The sequence below is a fragment of the Sarcophilus harrisii genome, chromosome 1 (assembly GCF_902635505.1).
Source record: "Sarcophilus harrisii chromosome 1, mSarHar1.11, whole genome shotgun sequence".
In the NCBI taxonomy this organism is placed as follows: Eukaryota; Metazoa; Chordata; class Mammalia; order Dasyuromorphia; family Dasyuridae; genus Sarcophilus; species Sarcophilus harrisii.
Genome location: NC_045426.1, coordinates 652,773,926 through 652,789,167, shown reverse-complemented (window position 1 = coordinate 652,789,167; position 15,242 = coordinate 652,773,926). Strand labels below are relative to the sequence as shown.

The window sequence follows — 15,242 nt, the reverse complement described above, 5'->3', positions numbered from 1 at the left end:
CCTCTTGTATTATGTGACACTATCTTGCTCCCCACTAAGGGGGAATAAGCACTTATTAAGCGCTTACTGCTGTGTGCCAGGTTCTCTCCTAAATGCTTTACCAGTATTACCTTATGTGATCTTAGTAGCCTTCTCTTCCATAACCAGGAAATGCACACCTCACATCAGACCCTCCTCCACTGAGACTATTCGGGGTCCTCAGCCCTCCTCTTCCACTCCTCAGGCTTCATCATGGGCTCCTTTTCTTGTCTTGTCATGGGATTCTCCCACTGCTCACTAAGATAACTATAGACCTGCCCAGCTGACCCCGGTCTCTGCCTCTGCTCCAGAACCTCAAGCCCTGTTCTCCACCTGCACCTTCTAGCTCTCCTTTGCCTCCTGGCTTCTTTCCATATATTTGCAACCACGCTTCAGTCTTCCATTTGGGCTCTCACCGTTCTGAACTACATGGCTACGTTTGAATAAAATTTCTTGATCTAAAATCTGTGCTCTCTCACTAGCCACTCTCCAGTCCCTGACAATCAGCCTTCTGCCCCAGTCGCTGCCTTTTGTAAAGTGATCAATGACTCCTATTTACAAAATTCAATGACCTTTTTTTTTTCCAGTCTTCATCCTCTTTGACCTCTGCAACTTGGGCCACTTTTGGGAAGTATTTTGAAGTGGAAGTACTGGGTTGCAAAACCCAGTTCAAGTCAAGAATTTATTAAGTACTATATGCCAGGCACCAGGCTAAACTCTGAAGATAAAAGAAAAGCAAAAATAGTCCTCACATTCTAATGGGGGATGCAGCATGCATGAGACCAAGGGTAAGTAAAAAAAAAAAAACAAAAAACTTGTTCAGGCCTCAGTTTCCCTTTTTTGGGGGTGGGGAGAGGTTGTTGTGAGGGGTGGAAGAGGTGGAGAAGACAATCTGAGTTAAGTGACTTTGCTGGGGTGACACAGCTAGTAGTATCTGAGGCTAGATTTGAACTTGGGGCCTCTTTCTCCACTGTACTACCTAGCTGCCCCCCCAAGTCTTGCTTTCCTCCTCTGTGAAATGAGCACAGGAAACAAGACTAGGATTCCTTTCAGCTTTAAACCTAAGATCCTGTGACTTCTGGATCAAACAGTGAGTTTTCTTTCACCAAATGTAAAATTTAAAGATTGGTGTCAGTTCTGTTTTGCTGAGACTTAGATTTCATAATCCCTCTCCCGATTTCTTCTTGGAAACTTCACCAGTCACCCACATCCCAGAAGGACTTGCCCAAAGGCCAAGCTTGTGTCTTGTGACTAACTTTGTAACCCCACCATCACTTACTTTCCAGAGATACTTGAGGGTCCACAGAGCCCTTGTCCAGACCTCCTTGTTGTGGGCCAGGAAAAGGAATCGCTTCCTTGTCTGGGGAAGATGCGGACGGTCACCGGGCAGGACGGTCACTGGGCAGGATGGGTCCCCGACACCAGCGGATCTCCCGGACATTCCAGCTCGGCTGCACAGAGCCCAGCACCAGGGCCAGCCCTGCGGCCTGGATGCCAGATGTGTTTGTCTGAGCCCTGGTGCAAAACGAGCCCGAGGCAGGCTCTCACTGGGTCAGGAGCCATGCAGGGATACTCCCAGAGTCTCTGAGGAACCTTGGTGGGGGTTATAAGCCATGAGGAACGCCGACGCAGGACCCCCTAGCAAAGCTTGCCCGCTCAAAGGGGACACAAGGCGCACAAGTCTAGACCAGGGTGCAGGCTCGACCTCTGGACTGACCAGCCACAGTTGGAGGCGCCCTACCTTGACCCCAACATCATGAGGTCTTTGGTCCTGAGCTCCCACCACTCGACCCCCCTTGTCTTATGAGGTGGATCACATGTCCTGGCTGAGATGAGGGGGCTTCAGAGGAGGCGGCCCGAATAATGCAGCCTCAGCTGTGACTCTGTCAGCCAATCAGAAGCAATCTGTGTTGTAGTGCTTCTGCTCTATCGGGCAGAAGGCCATCGCCCGATTTACTAGCGACTGCCAGCCTAATAAATGGGTCATGCCGGAACTTTGTCTCCTAGTTTACCTTAATTTTCACATCAAACACATGTGAGTTCACTTGTCTAAGGAACTTGACACCACTTACTGACCCAGATCACCAGATAGCGACCTGCTGCCTGCAAGCAGTCAATTAATAAGCATTTATTAAGTGCTTACTATAAGCTAGGCACTTCACTAAGCACTAGGGTTACAAAGGAGGCAAAAAACAATCCCTTCTCTCTAAAGGGCTCACAGTCTGATGAGGAAGACTAACACGGAGACAACTGTGTATAAAGATCTAGACAGGACAAATTAGAGATGATCGATAGAGGGGAAGGCACTAGCTTTAAGGTGAATCAGGAGGGTTTTATAGAAGGCGACATCTTAGCTGGGGCTCAAAGGAAGCCAGAAAAGCTGGGAGGTGGAGGAGAAGACAAAGTAGTCTAGGAATAGTGGAGACAGCAAAGATACAGTGTCAAGAAATGACGAGAGCAAGGAAATTTCCATTCTCTAAGGTTCCCAGCCATAGTGAAATTTCCTTTTATGGAGATGCAAATGTCTTATACAAGGCAACAAGATGGCACAGCCATCCTCTGAATCCATGTCCCCTGTCACCTAACCCGGCAATGGCACCTGTTTTACCTGCTTAATCATGGAAGTGAGCCAAGGCAGACGACTTTCTATTCCACCGTCCCTCTCCATCTGTGTGCTGCTTGTGATTCCTGCTAGTTCTAAGACTGTAAAGCAGAAGCTTCTCAGTATAAAACAGACTCTGACGGTTGAATAATGAGGTTATAAACACAACTATTGACAAAAATAAAATGCAGTGTCCTAAATAGCTGCACACTTTAGAAAATGAAGCTGCAGCAGAGCACAGGAAGTAAAAAAAATCAAGGAGACAACTGACATTCTTGAAACAATGCAAAGCATTGCCTTGGTTCCTTATGACAATCTGCATCTAAGGTCATCTTTGCACAGCCCTCCCTCACTGAAAGCCAGTTCACTTGCAAGTCAAGACATCACCTCCCTTGGTCTATTTTGAGAAGGAAGAAAAACGGTAACAATTATAAATAAAAAATAATTTTAAAATAAATAACAAACTCTTAATTGAGTCAAATGGAATGAGTAGTAGCTGAGTGGTTGGGCCTGGGTTCAATAAGAACTGAATTGAAATCCAGCTTCAGATATTTGACAGATTGACCCTGGACACCAAGTCATTTAATGTCTCTTTCTGTTTCATATGACCAAGTGAGATAATATTTAAGCACTTCACTGGCCTCAAAATGCCATATTGTTGTGTCATTTCAGAGATGTGAGACTGACCCCCTTTGGGGGGTTTTCTTGTCAGATACTGGAGTGGTTTGCCATTTCCTTCCATTTTACAGATGAGGAAACTGAGGCAAAAGTCATAAATCAAAAAGACACAGTAAGTGTCTGAGGCCAGATTTGAACTCATGAAAATAAGTCTTCCTGATTCCAAGCCCAGCACTTTGTCCATTTTGGCACCTAGGAACCCTAAAATGCCTACTTCTTCTGTTTGAAGTCACCAGCTCTAGAAGCTAATTTATTTTTATTTTTATTTTTTAGTAATGGTTCTTTATTTTCAGAATAGATGCAGATAGTTTAAGGCATTCACCCTTGCAAAATTTGTATTCCACATTTTTCTCCCTAACCCCTCCCTCTCCCCTAGACAGCAACTAATCCATTACATGTTAAACAGGTACAATTCTTCTAAACATATTTCCACATTTATCAAGCTGCACAAGAAAAATCACATCAAAAAGAGGAAATGAAAAAGGAAAAAAAAGCAAGCAAACAACAAAAAAGGTGAAAATATTGTTGTGATTCACATCCAATCCCCATAGTACTCTTTCTGGAAGCTGTTCTTGAATGAATGATTTGCCCATAGGTTGATTTGATAGATATAGAAATGTAGAGATAAATATATTTAGATATATGTGTAATTTGATTCTTATAACCACTCTGTAAGGTAGGTGCTATTAGTATCTTGATGATTAGGTAGTGATGTAAGATACTAACCTTAGTATCTTAGATATCAGATGAGGAAATTAAGGCACAAGGATGTTAATTGACTTACCAAAAGCATACAGATGTCAAGCAGCCAATGCGAGTCTTCTGGCCTCCAAGTCTGGCACTCTATCCACTAAGCCTTTGTGATCGTCACAAAGCACAGAAGGATCGGTGTTGTGATATGGGAGTCACCTGCCAGAGGCTGCTGGAAGTCTAACTCAGACCAGCAGAATGGATCCCTACATTGAGAGGAAGAGGAGAAGGAGGAGGACGAGGAGGAAGAAAAAAAGGAGGAGGATGATACAAGGAGACTGAGAAGCAGTTGCTGTTCTCTGACCTCTCTCCTCTTCCCTCTGCCTCCAATTTATCTCATTCCTAGTCTGCAACACCTGTGTCAGCAAAGGCTGCCCTGCAGCTCCTTCAGATGCTATGATCCACAGCTGTGGAGGCTCTCGGAGAATTGACCTGCCCCTTCACCTAGGCATGGTCCTTAACAGGTAGGAATCCTCTTCAGCTTGTCTTCCCCTATCTTATGGCAGGCAAACTCTAATTCTTGCTCCCTTTGTCCCTGTAATTTAGATTTTCCACCTATTGAGGTAAAACTGGCTTCCCCCTGCTTTTTTCTCTCCATAGCCTTACTTCTATCAAATCAGCCATCTGCATCCAGAAAAAGAACTAATGAGATTAAATGTAAATCAACAAATGCTATGTTCACTTCTTTTTTCTTTTTAAATTTCTCCCATGGTTTTCTCCTTTTGCTCTGGTTTTTCTCTCCCAAAATGATTCATAAAGCAATGTGTGTTAAAAAGCAAATAAATAAACTGGTAAATAAATAAATAAATGCAATTAACTGCTTTCAGATCAAACCCTTCTGCTGAAATTGCATCTCCTCTCTTCTCCTCTCCCAACCACCAACACTATGGACCAGCTTTCCTTTTTCTCCATCTCTTTACTCTCTTTCCATATTTCCTGCCTATAATATAAACTGAAATTCTCTCTTTTTTTAATTTTTATTTTCAAAACATATGCATGGATAATTTGACAACAATGACCCTTGCATAGCCTTCTGGTTCATATTATCTCCTCCTTCCCCCCCCCCATGCCTTCCCCTAGATGGCAAGCAACCCAATATATGTTAAACTATATTTTAAATCCAATATGTATAAACATATTTATACAATTCTCTTGCTGCACAAGAAAAATCAAATCAAAAAAAGAAAATAAATGAGTAAGAAAACAAAATGCAAGCAAACAACAAAGAGTGAGAATGTTATGTTGTGATCCACATTCAGTTCCCACAGTCCTCTCTCTATGGGTGCAGATAGCTCTCTTCATCACAAGAGCATTGGAACTGGTTTATATCATCTCATTGTTGGAAAGAGCTACGTCCATCAGAATTCATAGTCCTATAATATTGATGTTGTCGTGTATAATGATAACCTGGTTCTGCTCATTTCACTCAGCATCAGTTCACATAAGTCTCTCCAGGCCTTTCTGAAATTATCCTGCTGGTCATTTCTTACAGAACAATAATATTCCATAATATTCATATACCATAACTTATTCAGCCATTCTCCAATTGATGGGCATCCATTCAGTTTCCAGGAAAACTGACATTCTCAAATACTCTTCAGAAGAACTTTATTCTACTAAGAAAACAGTTTGTTCACTATAAATTCTTTTTTACCCTACTCCACACATCAAAAATTGATCTATATTTTTCTCTCTTCTCTTTTCCTTTCCTCCAGTATCTAAGTAAAAGATGGCCCTTCTTGCCAAGATCAAATGCTCTACTTATGCTCTTGACAGTATCCTTTCTTATCCCTTTCAGGAATTTGAGAAATGATTTTTTCCCTTCTACATCAAATTTAATCTTTCCCCATCTGTTGATTCCTTCTTTGCTGCATATAAACTATTCTTGCTCTTGAAAAAGCCTTTACTTGACCCCACCATTCTCTTTAGCTATTTGCCTATATATTTGTATCCCCTTCTATATTCATTGATTCCATTTCCTCTCCTGCCCATTTCTTTCAATCTGGCTGATGTCTCGCCATTCCACTAAAACTGCTCCCGGAAGAGAAAACAACGATCTTTTAAACTACTAAATCTGATGGCTTTCTCTCAATCTTCATTTTCCTTGACCTCATGCCCTGTAACTTTTCCAAATCCCCTGATTCTCCTTCATCAGTATGACTGCTCCTTCTCAGTATTCTTTTCCATCTTAAATCCATCTTAAAATGGGAGTGTGTTTTTCTAAACTCTGTCCTGAACCCTCTTCTCTCTCATCTACATAATCTTTCTTAATAATCTCATCAATGCCCATGGATTCCATTGTCATTTCTCTGCTGATGATTCCCAAATCTGGATACCAACCCATTGGCAATTCAAACTCAACACGACCAAAATAGAACTTAGGGTATAGTAGATACCTACCACTTGACTGGATATTATGGTGACCTTCATTTGGACAATTATTATATGACCTTTTTTGAGATTAACTTTCTTCATCTACAAAATGAAGATATTAATAATACCTGCAATAGTATTCACCTGGTGAGTATCAAATGAGATTTTTTTATGTAAAGCACTTTTCAAACTTTAAAAGCCCTGTTTAAATACCAGTTATTAAATAGTATATTATAGGTACATATATACTTTTGTGTTTATGTGTATACATCTAGGAAGGAAGATGGTGATTTCAAAGAGGCAACAAGGTTTTATCAAGAACAGATCATTCCAAACTAACTTCATTTCCTTTATTGACAGAAGAAAACATTTTTAAAGCATCTATTATGTACTAGGCATTGCACAAATATTATTGCATTTGATCCTCACAACAATCCAGGGAGGTAGGACTTACAGCTTTAAAGGGAAGTAGGGACATATGTGTCTGTATTTCCTAGAAAAGGGAAGTTTGGAGTAGGGATTGGCTTAGACACATACATGTGTGTTTATATCCATCCATATATGTATATATACATATATATATGGATGTGTGTCATATAGTGGGAGTTTGGGTGAGGGATGCATATATTTATATATGTATGATATAGCAAATAAGTGAGTAATTGAATTTCACGTTTTTGGATTTAGGTCAGGGCTCTATTTCCCAATATTTTTGATCCTGATTCTGTCATACACATATGTATGACATCTACATATAGTATGTATATGTATATGTGAATATGTGTGTGCCCCTAAACTCATCCCTGTTTTAAACTTCCCTTTTCTATCGAAGGCATTGCCTTCCTTCCAGCCACCCAGGTTCTCAACCTCTGTCATCAATAGCTCTTCTCCTTCCCCCTGCCAATATCTAATCAGTTGACAGATTTCACTGGCACACCATCTATAATCTGATTCTTGTGCTTTCCCTTGTCAGAACTCACCTGGCACTCATCACTTTCTCATCTATTGTGATAGTCTCCTGTTTTTATTGAGAGTTGAAAAGAAACTTGATGGCTAGCTTGTCCAAGTCACACCCTAAAGTAGCCCATAAGTGGCCATCCTGCCTCCAAGAAGAAGGACCCCACTGTCTCTCCAGCTCTGATTCTTAGCTTTTCCTTACCTCTCATGACCTTTTGGCCACTTCTTCCCTCCTGATTCTGCCCTCTGGGACCAAACAGACTCAATCTAATCCCTCCCCCATGTGAGAGCCATTCAAACATTTAAAAGACAGCAGGTCCCCCAGAGTCTTCTTTCCTCCAAGATAAAGATACCTAGTTTTTTCAGCCCATCTTCATATATTCCAGATTCAAGGACTTTTACTATCCTGATTGTCCTTCTTTGGAGACTCTAGTTTATCAATGATCTTTCAAAACTCTGGTGCCCAGAACTGACCACAATACATCCACTGAAACCCGGGGAAGAAAGGGTACAGTGGGATTATCCCCTCCCTATTTCTGGAAGCTACAAACCTCTTAACGTAGCCCAAGAACATGCCAGCTTTGGGGGGGATCTGCTGTGTTATACCACTGACTGTTATTGAGCTTGAATCTGCTAACAACCCCAGATATTTTTTCAGAACCACTGCCATATAGCCACATTTCTCCAGGCTTGTACTTGTGAAGCTCAGTTTTTAAAGCCAAGAGAAATAAGTAATTTATCCTTATTAAATTTCATGCATTTTGGATTTAGCCCAGGGCTCTTCATTTGGATCTGAACTCTTTTATCCAGTGTATTAGCTCGCTCTCCCAGGTTTGTGACCTCTATGAATTGATAAGTATTCCTTCTCCACTTTGCCAAATTGTTGATTAAAAAGTTCAAACACTTAGACCTAAGCATAAAGGCTTGGGGTACTTCTCTAGTCCAGACTCTCCTAATTTCTGGTCTAGACCATTGCAATAAGCCCCCCAGTTCCTTTAGAAGAATCACAGAATTTGAGAATCAGAAGGGAATTCAGCAGCAAGATAATCCATTCCATATACTGAAGTCCTCCTAACATGTTGACATTCAACCATTAATAATTATTAACAACAACCATTAACACTATTTCTGAAGCTATCTAATTTTTTCATCCAATTCATATTTTTCATCTTCTTCAAAAGAATAATATGAGAAGCCAAAATTTGCTGCTCTTCAACTTTGCCCTTTGGTCCTTTGGAACCAAGTTTTAAAATATATGTATACATATTGGATTTAACATATATTTTAACATGTATAGCATATATTGGATTGCTTGCCATCTAGGGTAGGAGGTGGGGGAAAGGGGGGGAAAATCTGAAAGACAAGGCTATGCAAGGGTCAATGTTGAAAAATTATATAGGCGTATATTTTGAAAAGAAAAAGCTTTAAAATAATATGTGTGTGTGCCTAGAAGAAAAAGCACTATTAAAATCTGGGTTAACTATACCCATAGTATTCCTCTTATCTACAAGTTTAGTAAATCCAGGTATTAAATGGTGAAGTCTATAAAACACCAAGTCTGGAATTGGAGAGACCCAAATTCAAATCCAGCCTCATTCACTTAAACTATGTCTCAGTTTGTCATCTATAAAATGGGGATACTTCCCTGGGTTAATGTGATGATTAAATGGGATAATACTTATAAAGTATCTGGCACATAGTAGGTGATTGTTTCCTTTCTGTCAGATAAAGGGAATAAGTTTAGTTTGGAATAATCTTTTCTTGATGAAGTCTTGTTGACTCCTTGTAATCCCTTAATGTAATCATTCTCCTTCCCAGATGCTTGCTAAACATCTTAAGTAATTCTGCTCGATCTCTAATTTTGTTATCTTATTGCCACTCACCCCAATCAAAAAATCCTACTTCTTTGATTCTTCAGCAAACATCTTTCTGGTTATCCCTTAGCCTCCTTTTATACCCTCAGCTTCTTCCTTCTGAGCTTTACAGGACCTGGATAATTAGCATTTTCAAGCTGGTCTAACTTCTGTCTTTTGTACATTTTTAAAAATCTAAATTGATTTGTTACACACACACACACACACACACACACACACACATATTATTTTAAAGCTTTTTCTTTTCAAAATATACGCCTATATAATTTTTCAACATTGACCCTTGCATAGCCTTGTCTTTCAGATTTTCCCCCCCTTTCCCCCACCTCCTACCCTAGATGGCAAGCAATCCAATATATGCTATACATGTTAAAATATATGTTAAATCCAATATGTATGCATATATTTTAAAACTTGGTTCCAAAGGACCAAAGGGCAAAGTTGAAGAGCAGCAAATTTTGGCTCTGTGTAAGGAGTTCTCTTGAGTTCCCTGACATGAGGGGACTTCAAAGACTGGAAGAGCATCTCTCAGTGTACTGTCTGAAGGATTCCTGCTTGGTTACGGGGAGAACAAGATAGCTTTTGTGGCACATTCCCACTCTTGAGACACTCTAGGAGTCCAAGAGTTAATGAAGGCAGGATTTGGAAAGAAAGGCAGTTGAGGAGTGCCAGGAAGGGGAGGAGGCGAGCAAGTCAAGGCAGGAAAATACTCCTGAGAGGAGGCAAAGTTTTGCTGTTGCCTTCCAGAGGCAGAAGGTGGATCCTGATAGACATGGAGGGCCAGAGTCAGAAAGGCTACTGAATGGAAACAATTGCAGGGCAGGAGCATCCATGGTCCACTTGAATCATGATGAGGCAATAAAGAATCCATGTCCTTCGAGGAAGAGTCCCAGTAAGATCCCCCATGGCTCTGCTCAAACCTGCCTCTTTGCTCTTGGTACTGCACATCTCTGCATCACAAGCTGCCAGCTCAGGTGAGACTTCTGGTTTCTTGATTTCTTTCTGACAGTTGGACAAGGCAGAGGAACTCTTCAAGTCTTTTTGAGAAATTTATGAGAAGGAGCCTATACTCTGCAGTCTCTACTAGGGAAGTGAGTCAGACTAAATTGCTTTTGCTGTCTTGGGAGTGAGGTGCCTCAGGGTATCTCCTGGGTTCTTAGAAGGGTTGTTGTTGTCCAGTCCTTCCTTTTTCAGTCATGTCTGATTCTTCCAGACGCCATTTGGGGTTATCTTGGCAAAGATACTGGTTTGCTCTTTTCTCCTCCAGCTCATTTTACTTTTTTTCCCCCCCAGTTTTCCCAGTAGTTTTATCAAATAGTGAATTCTTATCCCAAAAGCTGGAGTCTTTGGGCTTATCAAACATTAGGTTACTATAGTCATTAACTATTGTGTCTTATGAACCTAACCTATTTCTTAACCAGTAGATGACCACTCTCCAGCTCATTTTACAAATGAAGAACTGAGGCAAATGCCCAGTCTCACATATCTAGTAAATGCCCAAGATCAGATTGGAACTCTGAAAGATGAATCTTCTCAACTCCAGCCCCAGTAGTCCGTCTATCCACTCTGCCACCCAGCTGCCCACTCCTGGAAAAGGAGAGTTTCTCTAAGAACATGAGTGGGACAGACAATCCAGTGTTGACTGAGAAGTGAAGTACAGGAACAGGAAATGGGATATTCATGTGTTGTACTGAAAATAGTATAGGATTGGCCATCCCCAGTCATCCTGACTTCTGTCTTGCTGATGAGGTATAGATTTGGGGTACCTAAATGAAATTAGGGTTTAATTGAGGTCTAGTGGCAGGTTCGGGGTACAGGGAGTCAAACAGAGCTCCCCTGCAACCCACCTTGGGTTTGGCGCAAGGATATTGAGTTAAATGAAGTCGAGTGGTGGCGTGAGTCCCTAATAAAAGCATTTATTGGCCCGAAAAGGTAGATTGATAAAAGAGGTTTATTATGGGGTTTGGAAGTAAGGTTAAAGTATAGTTAAGAAAATAGTGTAATACCAAAAGAAATACCAAAGAATACCAAAGAAACTGAGCAAGACAGAGATTGGAGCTTATTAAATGGAGAGAAATACTGGGACCAATGGATCCATGGTTGATCCCAGGGCTAGACAAGACTATGATCTCAAAGAGTCTAGCCCTGAGTATTGGGGCAGCAAGCTTTTTATTGAATAACAAGAACAGTGACATAATGAAGGTACCTAGGTGGGGATAACCTAAAGGAGGGAGGTTACTGATATTCTAATGACATCTAAAATGGATAAACCTTTATCTTGTCAAACATTAAGAAGGAATGTCTATAACCTAAAGATATAAAACCTTTATCTCAAACATTGAGAGGGAAAGGTTATAACCTAAGGCAGAATAACTAAACAGGACAACTGGAGAAACTGGGTCAAGACATTAAAAAGGGAACTTTGGCACAACAATAGGTGAAAGTAGAGATAAGAAGGCCACTGAACACAGAGTTCCAGTGGACAGAGGGTCCTGACATGCCAAGCATAAGGCTGGCATGTTTGGAACCTCTGCAAAGAGGGGGTCCCCGCTTGGTCCCTTTTATAATGGGAGATTTAGCTAGAGGGGGCCTGTGGATGTAGTCCCAAGTTGGCTCAGATCCCGGTGGGGCTGGGACAGGCCTGGATCTTCTATTGGAATTCAAAGGGATCAGGATTTGTGAATCAAAAGGTCCTGGATTGATAATTACATCAACTAGGAGGAGTTGGGAATCAGAAAGAAAGGTATAATCAATTCTTAAAGGGCCTACACCTGCATCATTGCCACACTGGACTTTGATGACTCTGGAAGAGAGTGAGACGGATGAGTTTGCAAAGCTCTGTCTCGCTTAAAATCTAATTCACAGACATCGAAATATCACCCCATAATATCATTGGTTCCATTTGAAAACAAAAGTCAAACATCAACAGATTCTAAAAGTAACTTTCAGCTCTGATATTCTGCATTCTGACGTTCTGTCAAGGTGTGACACTGTTTGACTGTTTGTTGTAAATGTTTGTTGTTGACTGTTTGTAGTAAATCCATGGTCCCTTCTGGCCCTGAAATCTTATCAATCTTATCAAGTGTTTACAAGTCTGTAAACACTTAAAAATACATTCCTCATGTTTCCATCCTCATTAGGAGGCCAGACAGAATGCTCCAGATCATTCATCCGATACCATGAGCAAGTCTCATACAATAGGGCTGCCTTGGACCAAGAGCTCTGGAGGATCCATAGAGCCAAGAGTGGAGGGGAAGAGTCAGTCCAGCTTGATTTCCAAGCCTATCAAAGGTCAGTGACATTTCAGAAACAACTCCCAACATTCAAGTGGTTCTTTTACTTGGGGGGTCCTATGTGGTCCCCTTTATAGGCACCCAGCAACCCCTTCCTTCCATCCAGAGTGTAATCATGGAATTCTAGAGCACCAGAGCTAGAAGCTAACTAAGAGATTATCCTGTTCTTGATTGAGTTACTTGTTTTTAACATTTTGATAACCATGTTTCAATAAAGTTGTTTTCCTTTGTATTTCTACTAATTTTGTGTATTTAAAAATGTTCTTCTGAGAAGGCATCCATGGACTTCACCAGCCTGACACAGCAATCCTGGATGAAAACAAGGTCAAGAACCTTTGAATTTTAGTCCCAAACTCATTTTATAGATGAGGAAAATCAGATTTTTAGTCCCACAGGCTGGAAATGTGTGTCATCCCTAACTCCTCATCCTCATCCCATATAATCAGTTACTTGCAAAATAGTTTTTGTCTCCAAAACATTTCTCACAGATGTCCCTTTCCCCCAATTCATACAACCACACTAATTGAAGTGATAATTGCCCTTTACTGTACTGTTGAAATATTTTTCTAATTGGTCCCTTACCTCCTGTCTCTCTCCACTTCAAGCACTTCAATCACTACACCCAGCTGCTTGAGCAATTCTTTTACATTATAATGGCAGCCCCTTCACCTCTCCTTCCCTTTTCTGCTCCCTCCATGCCAATTATAGAAAAATTCCCTGTTACCACTGAGATCATATAGGTCCTGTATTTATAATTTTGCTTCACCATAAGTTTATTGAGGTTTTTCCTTGTCTTAAGATGTAATGAGATACATTTTTTTTTTTACTCTCTTATGCTGCCCCTACCATCACGAAGGAGAATTTGAGTTCTTTTAATAGTAGTGGGGAGAGGCTGCCCTGAGCCATCCACACTCTTGCCAAGCTAACATGTGATCTGAGTCTGCAATTTAGGATGTATCTCACTATTGCTAAAAAGGAACTTCTGAGACCAACTAGACAAGTCCCCTTATTTTACAGAGAAGGAAAGTGAGTTATAGGGAAAAGAAGTGATTGTGCTCATACATAGATCTAGATCTCTGCCTACCAAAATCCTCATCTCCTTTCCAAGACTTTCCAAGATGCCCCATGCTCAATAAAGCCTTCCCTGATCCCTCAGCTAATAATCTTTTCCTTTTTAAATTATCTTGTATTTATGTTTTTGAACATGAAGTATCCCCCCCCCAGTAGAATGAGAGCAAGAGCTGTTTCATTATTCATCTCTTAACCCTAATGTTTAATACAGTGCCTTGTACATGCTATATATTTAATATTTGTTGAATTAAGTTGAACTGAATTGAATTAAACTAAGACCCAGCCCAGGGTTCTTTGAAAGAATAAATGAAAAAGCATTAATTAAGTGTTTACTATGTAGTAAGTGCTGGGAATGTAAGTAAATTTATTAAGACAATCTCAACTCTCAAGGCACCCATTCACATTGGAACTCGAGGGAGACAGCACAGATGAGATATCCATCACAGGATAGATAGAAAAGCCCAGGACTCTTAAGGATACACAAACTGGCCAATGGCTAGGCCCAGGAGTGGACAGCTAGCTACCCAGCTCTAGATAGAGCATCGAGCCTGGAGTCAGGACCACACGTTCAGATTTGGCCCTGGACACTTTCTAGCTGCGTGAGCTTAGGCAAATCACAACTTCTGTTGGTCTCTATTTCCTCATCTGTAAACTGAGTGGGTCCCTTTCAGCTCTTGAGTTTTATGGTCCCCAGGATCCCACTAAGTTTCTGCCAAGAACTAGGGGACCAAGATAAAAGTGCTGACATTGGGGGGTCCTTTCTTTGGGTTTTCCAGGACTTTCAAACTCAGCCTGAAACGTGACAACAGCATCTTCTCAAAAGACTTTGAACTCACTGGGATGAGACGTACCACGTCTTTCAATGTATCTTTCCTTTATTCTGGAGAGCTGAGAGGTAAGAGTTTCCTCTCATTAAAAGTCCAGCTCCTGGGCTCCAGGCCAGATGTAAGTTCTCCTTGGGAACCTCCATCATCAGTGCATAAGGAGGGAGGGCAGAGGAGCAAAGTCCTTGGAACTGGTAGCAGAAATGAAAATCCCTGCCCTACCTCGTTGTTTAGAAGGGACTCCTTTCTTTTTAAATTCCATACTCTTGGAAAAAGCCTTCTATCCTCAGTGCCTCCCCTTCTCTCCGGTCATTCTCAATGAAATAGTTTGCAACCTGACTTCTGACCTCATCATTCAGCTGAAACTGTGATCTCCTAACTGGCAAATCTACTGGCTTTTTCTCAGTCCTTGCCCCTCCTGACCTCTCCCCAGCATTTGACGCTGGTAGTCACTTTTCCTCCTAGATATTTTCTCTCTTCTCTAGGTTTTTTCTAGCCCTGCTCTGCTCCCTTCATTGTCTCAAGCTATCCCCCACCCCTGGAAAATTCTCCTTCTTCCACTCTGCCTACCTACTGATCTCCCTGGCTTGCTTCAAGTTCCAACTAAAATACTGCAAGTCTTTCCCTAATCTCCCTCAATTTTCATACCTTCCCTCTGTTAATGATTCCCTATTCATCCTGTATATACCTTGCTTTTGTATGTATTTGTTTGCATGTTGTCTCCCCCATTGGACTGTAAGCTCCTTGAGGATAAGAACTGCTTTTGCTTCTTTTTGTGTCCTCAGTACTTTAGGCCAGGTCT

The 15,242-nt window shown here is 41.2% G+C and overlaps 2 protein-coding genes across 3 annotated transcripts in view; both read left to right on the top strand.

Annotated features, from left to right (window-relative positions):
• LOC100925494 (scaffold attachment factor B1) overlaps nucleotides 1-2,012 on the top strand; it is a 48,760-nt gene extending 46,748 nt beyond the window's left edge. For both annotated transcript variants that reach the window (XR_004231213.1, XR_004231212.1), the window contains 2 exons: nucleotides 606-806; nucleotides 1,305-2,012. The gene's annotated coding sequence lies outside the window, so the exon portion shown is untranslated. The remainder of the gene's footprint in view (nucleotides 1-605; nucleotides 807-1,304) is intronic.
• Nucleotides 2,013-9,721: 7,709 nt separating this feature from the next.
• The window catches only part of LOC100925760 (disintegrin and metalloproteinase domain-containing protein 10-like), a 49,726-nt gene continuing 44,205 nt past the window's right edge, over nucleotides 9,722-15,242 (top strand). Inside the window, exons 1-3 of the mRNA XM_031947787.1 lie at nucleotides 9,722-10,226; nucleotides 12,393-12,543; nucleotides 14,393-14,511. Of these exons, the coding sequence (XP_031803647.1) occupies nucleotides 10,157-10,226; nucleotides 12,393-12,543; nucleotides 14,393-14,511 (340 nt within the window). The 5' untranslated portion in view covers nucleotides 9,722-10,156. The remainder of the gene's footprint in view (nucleotides 10,227-12,392; nucleotides 12,544-14,392; nucleotides 14,512-15,242) is intronic.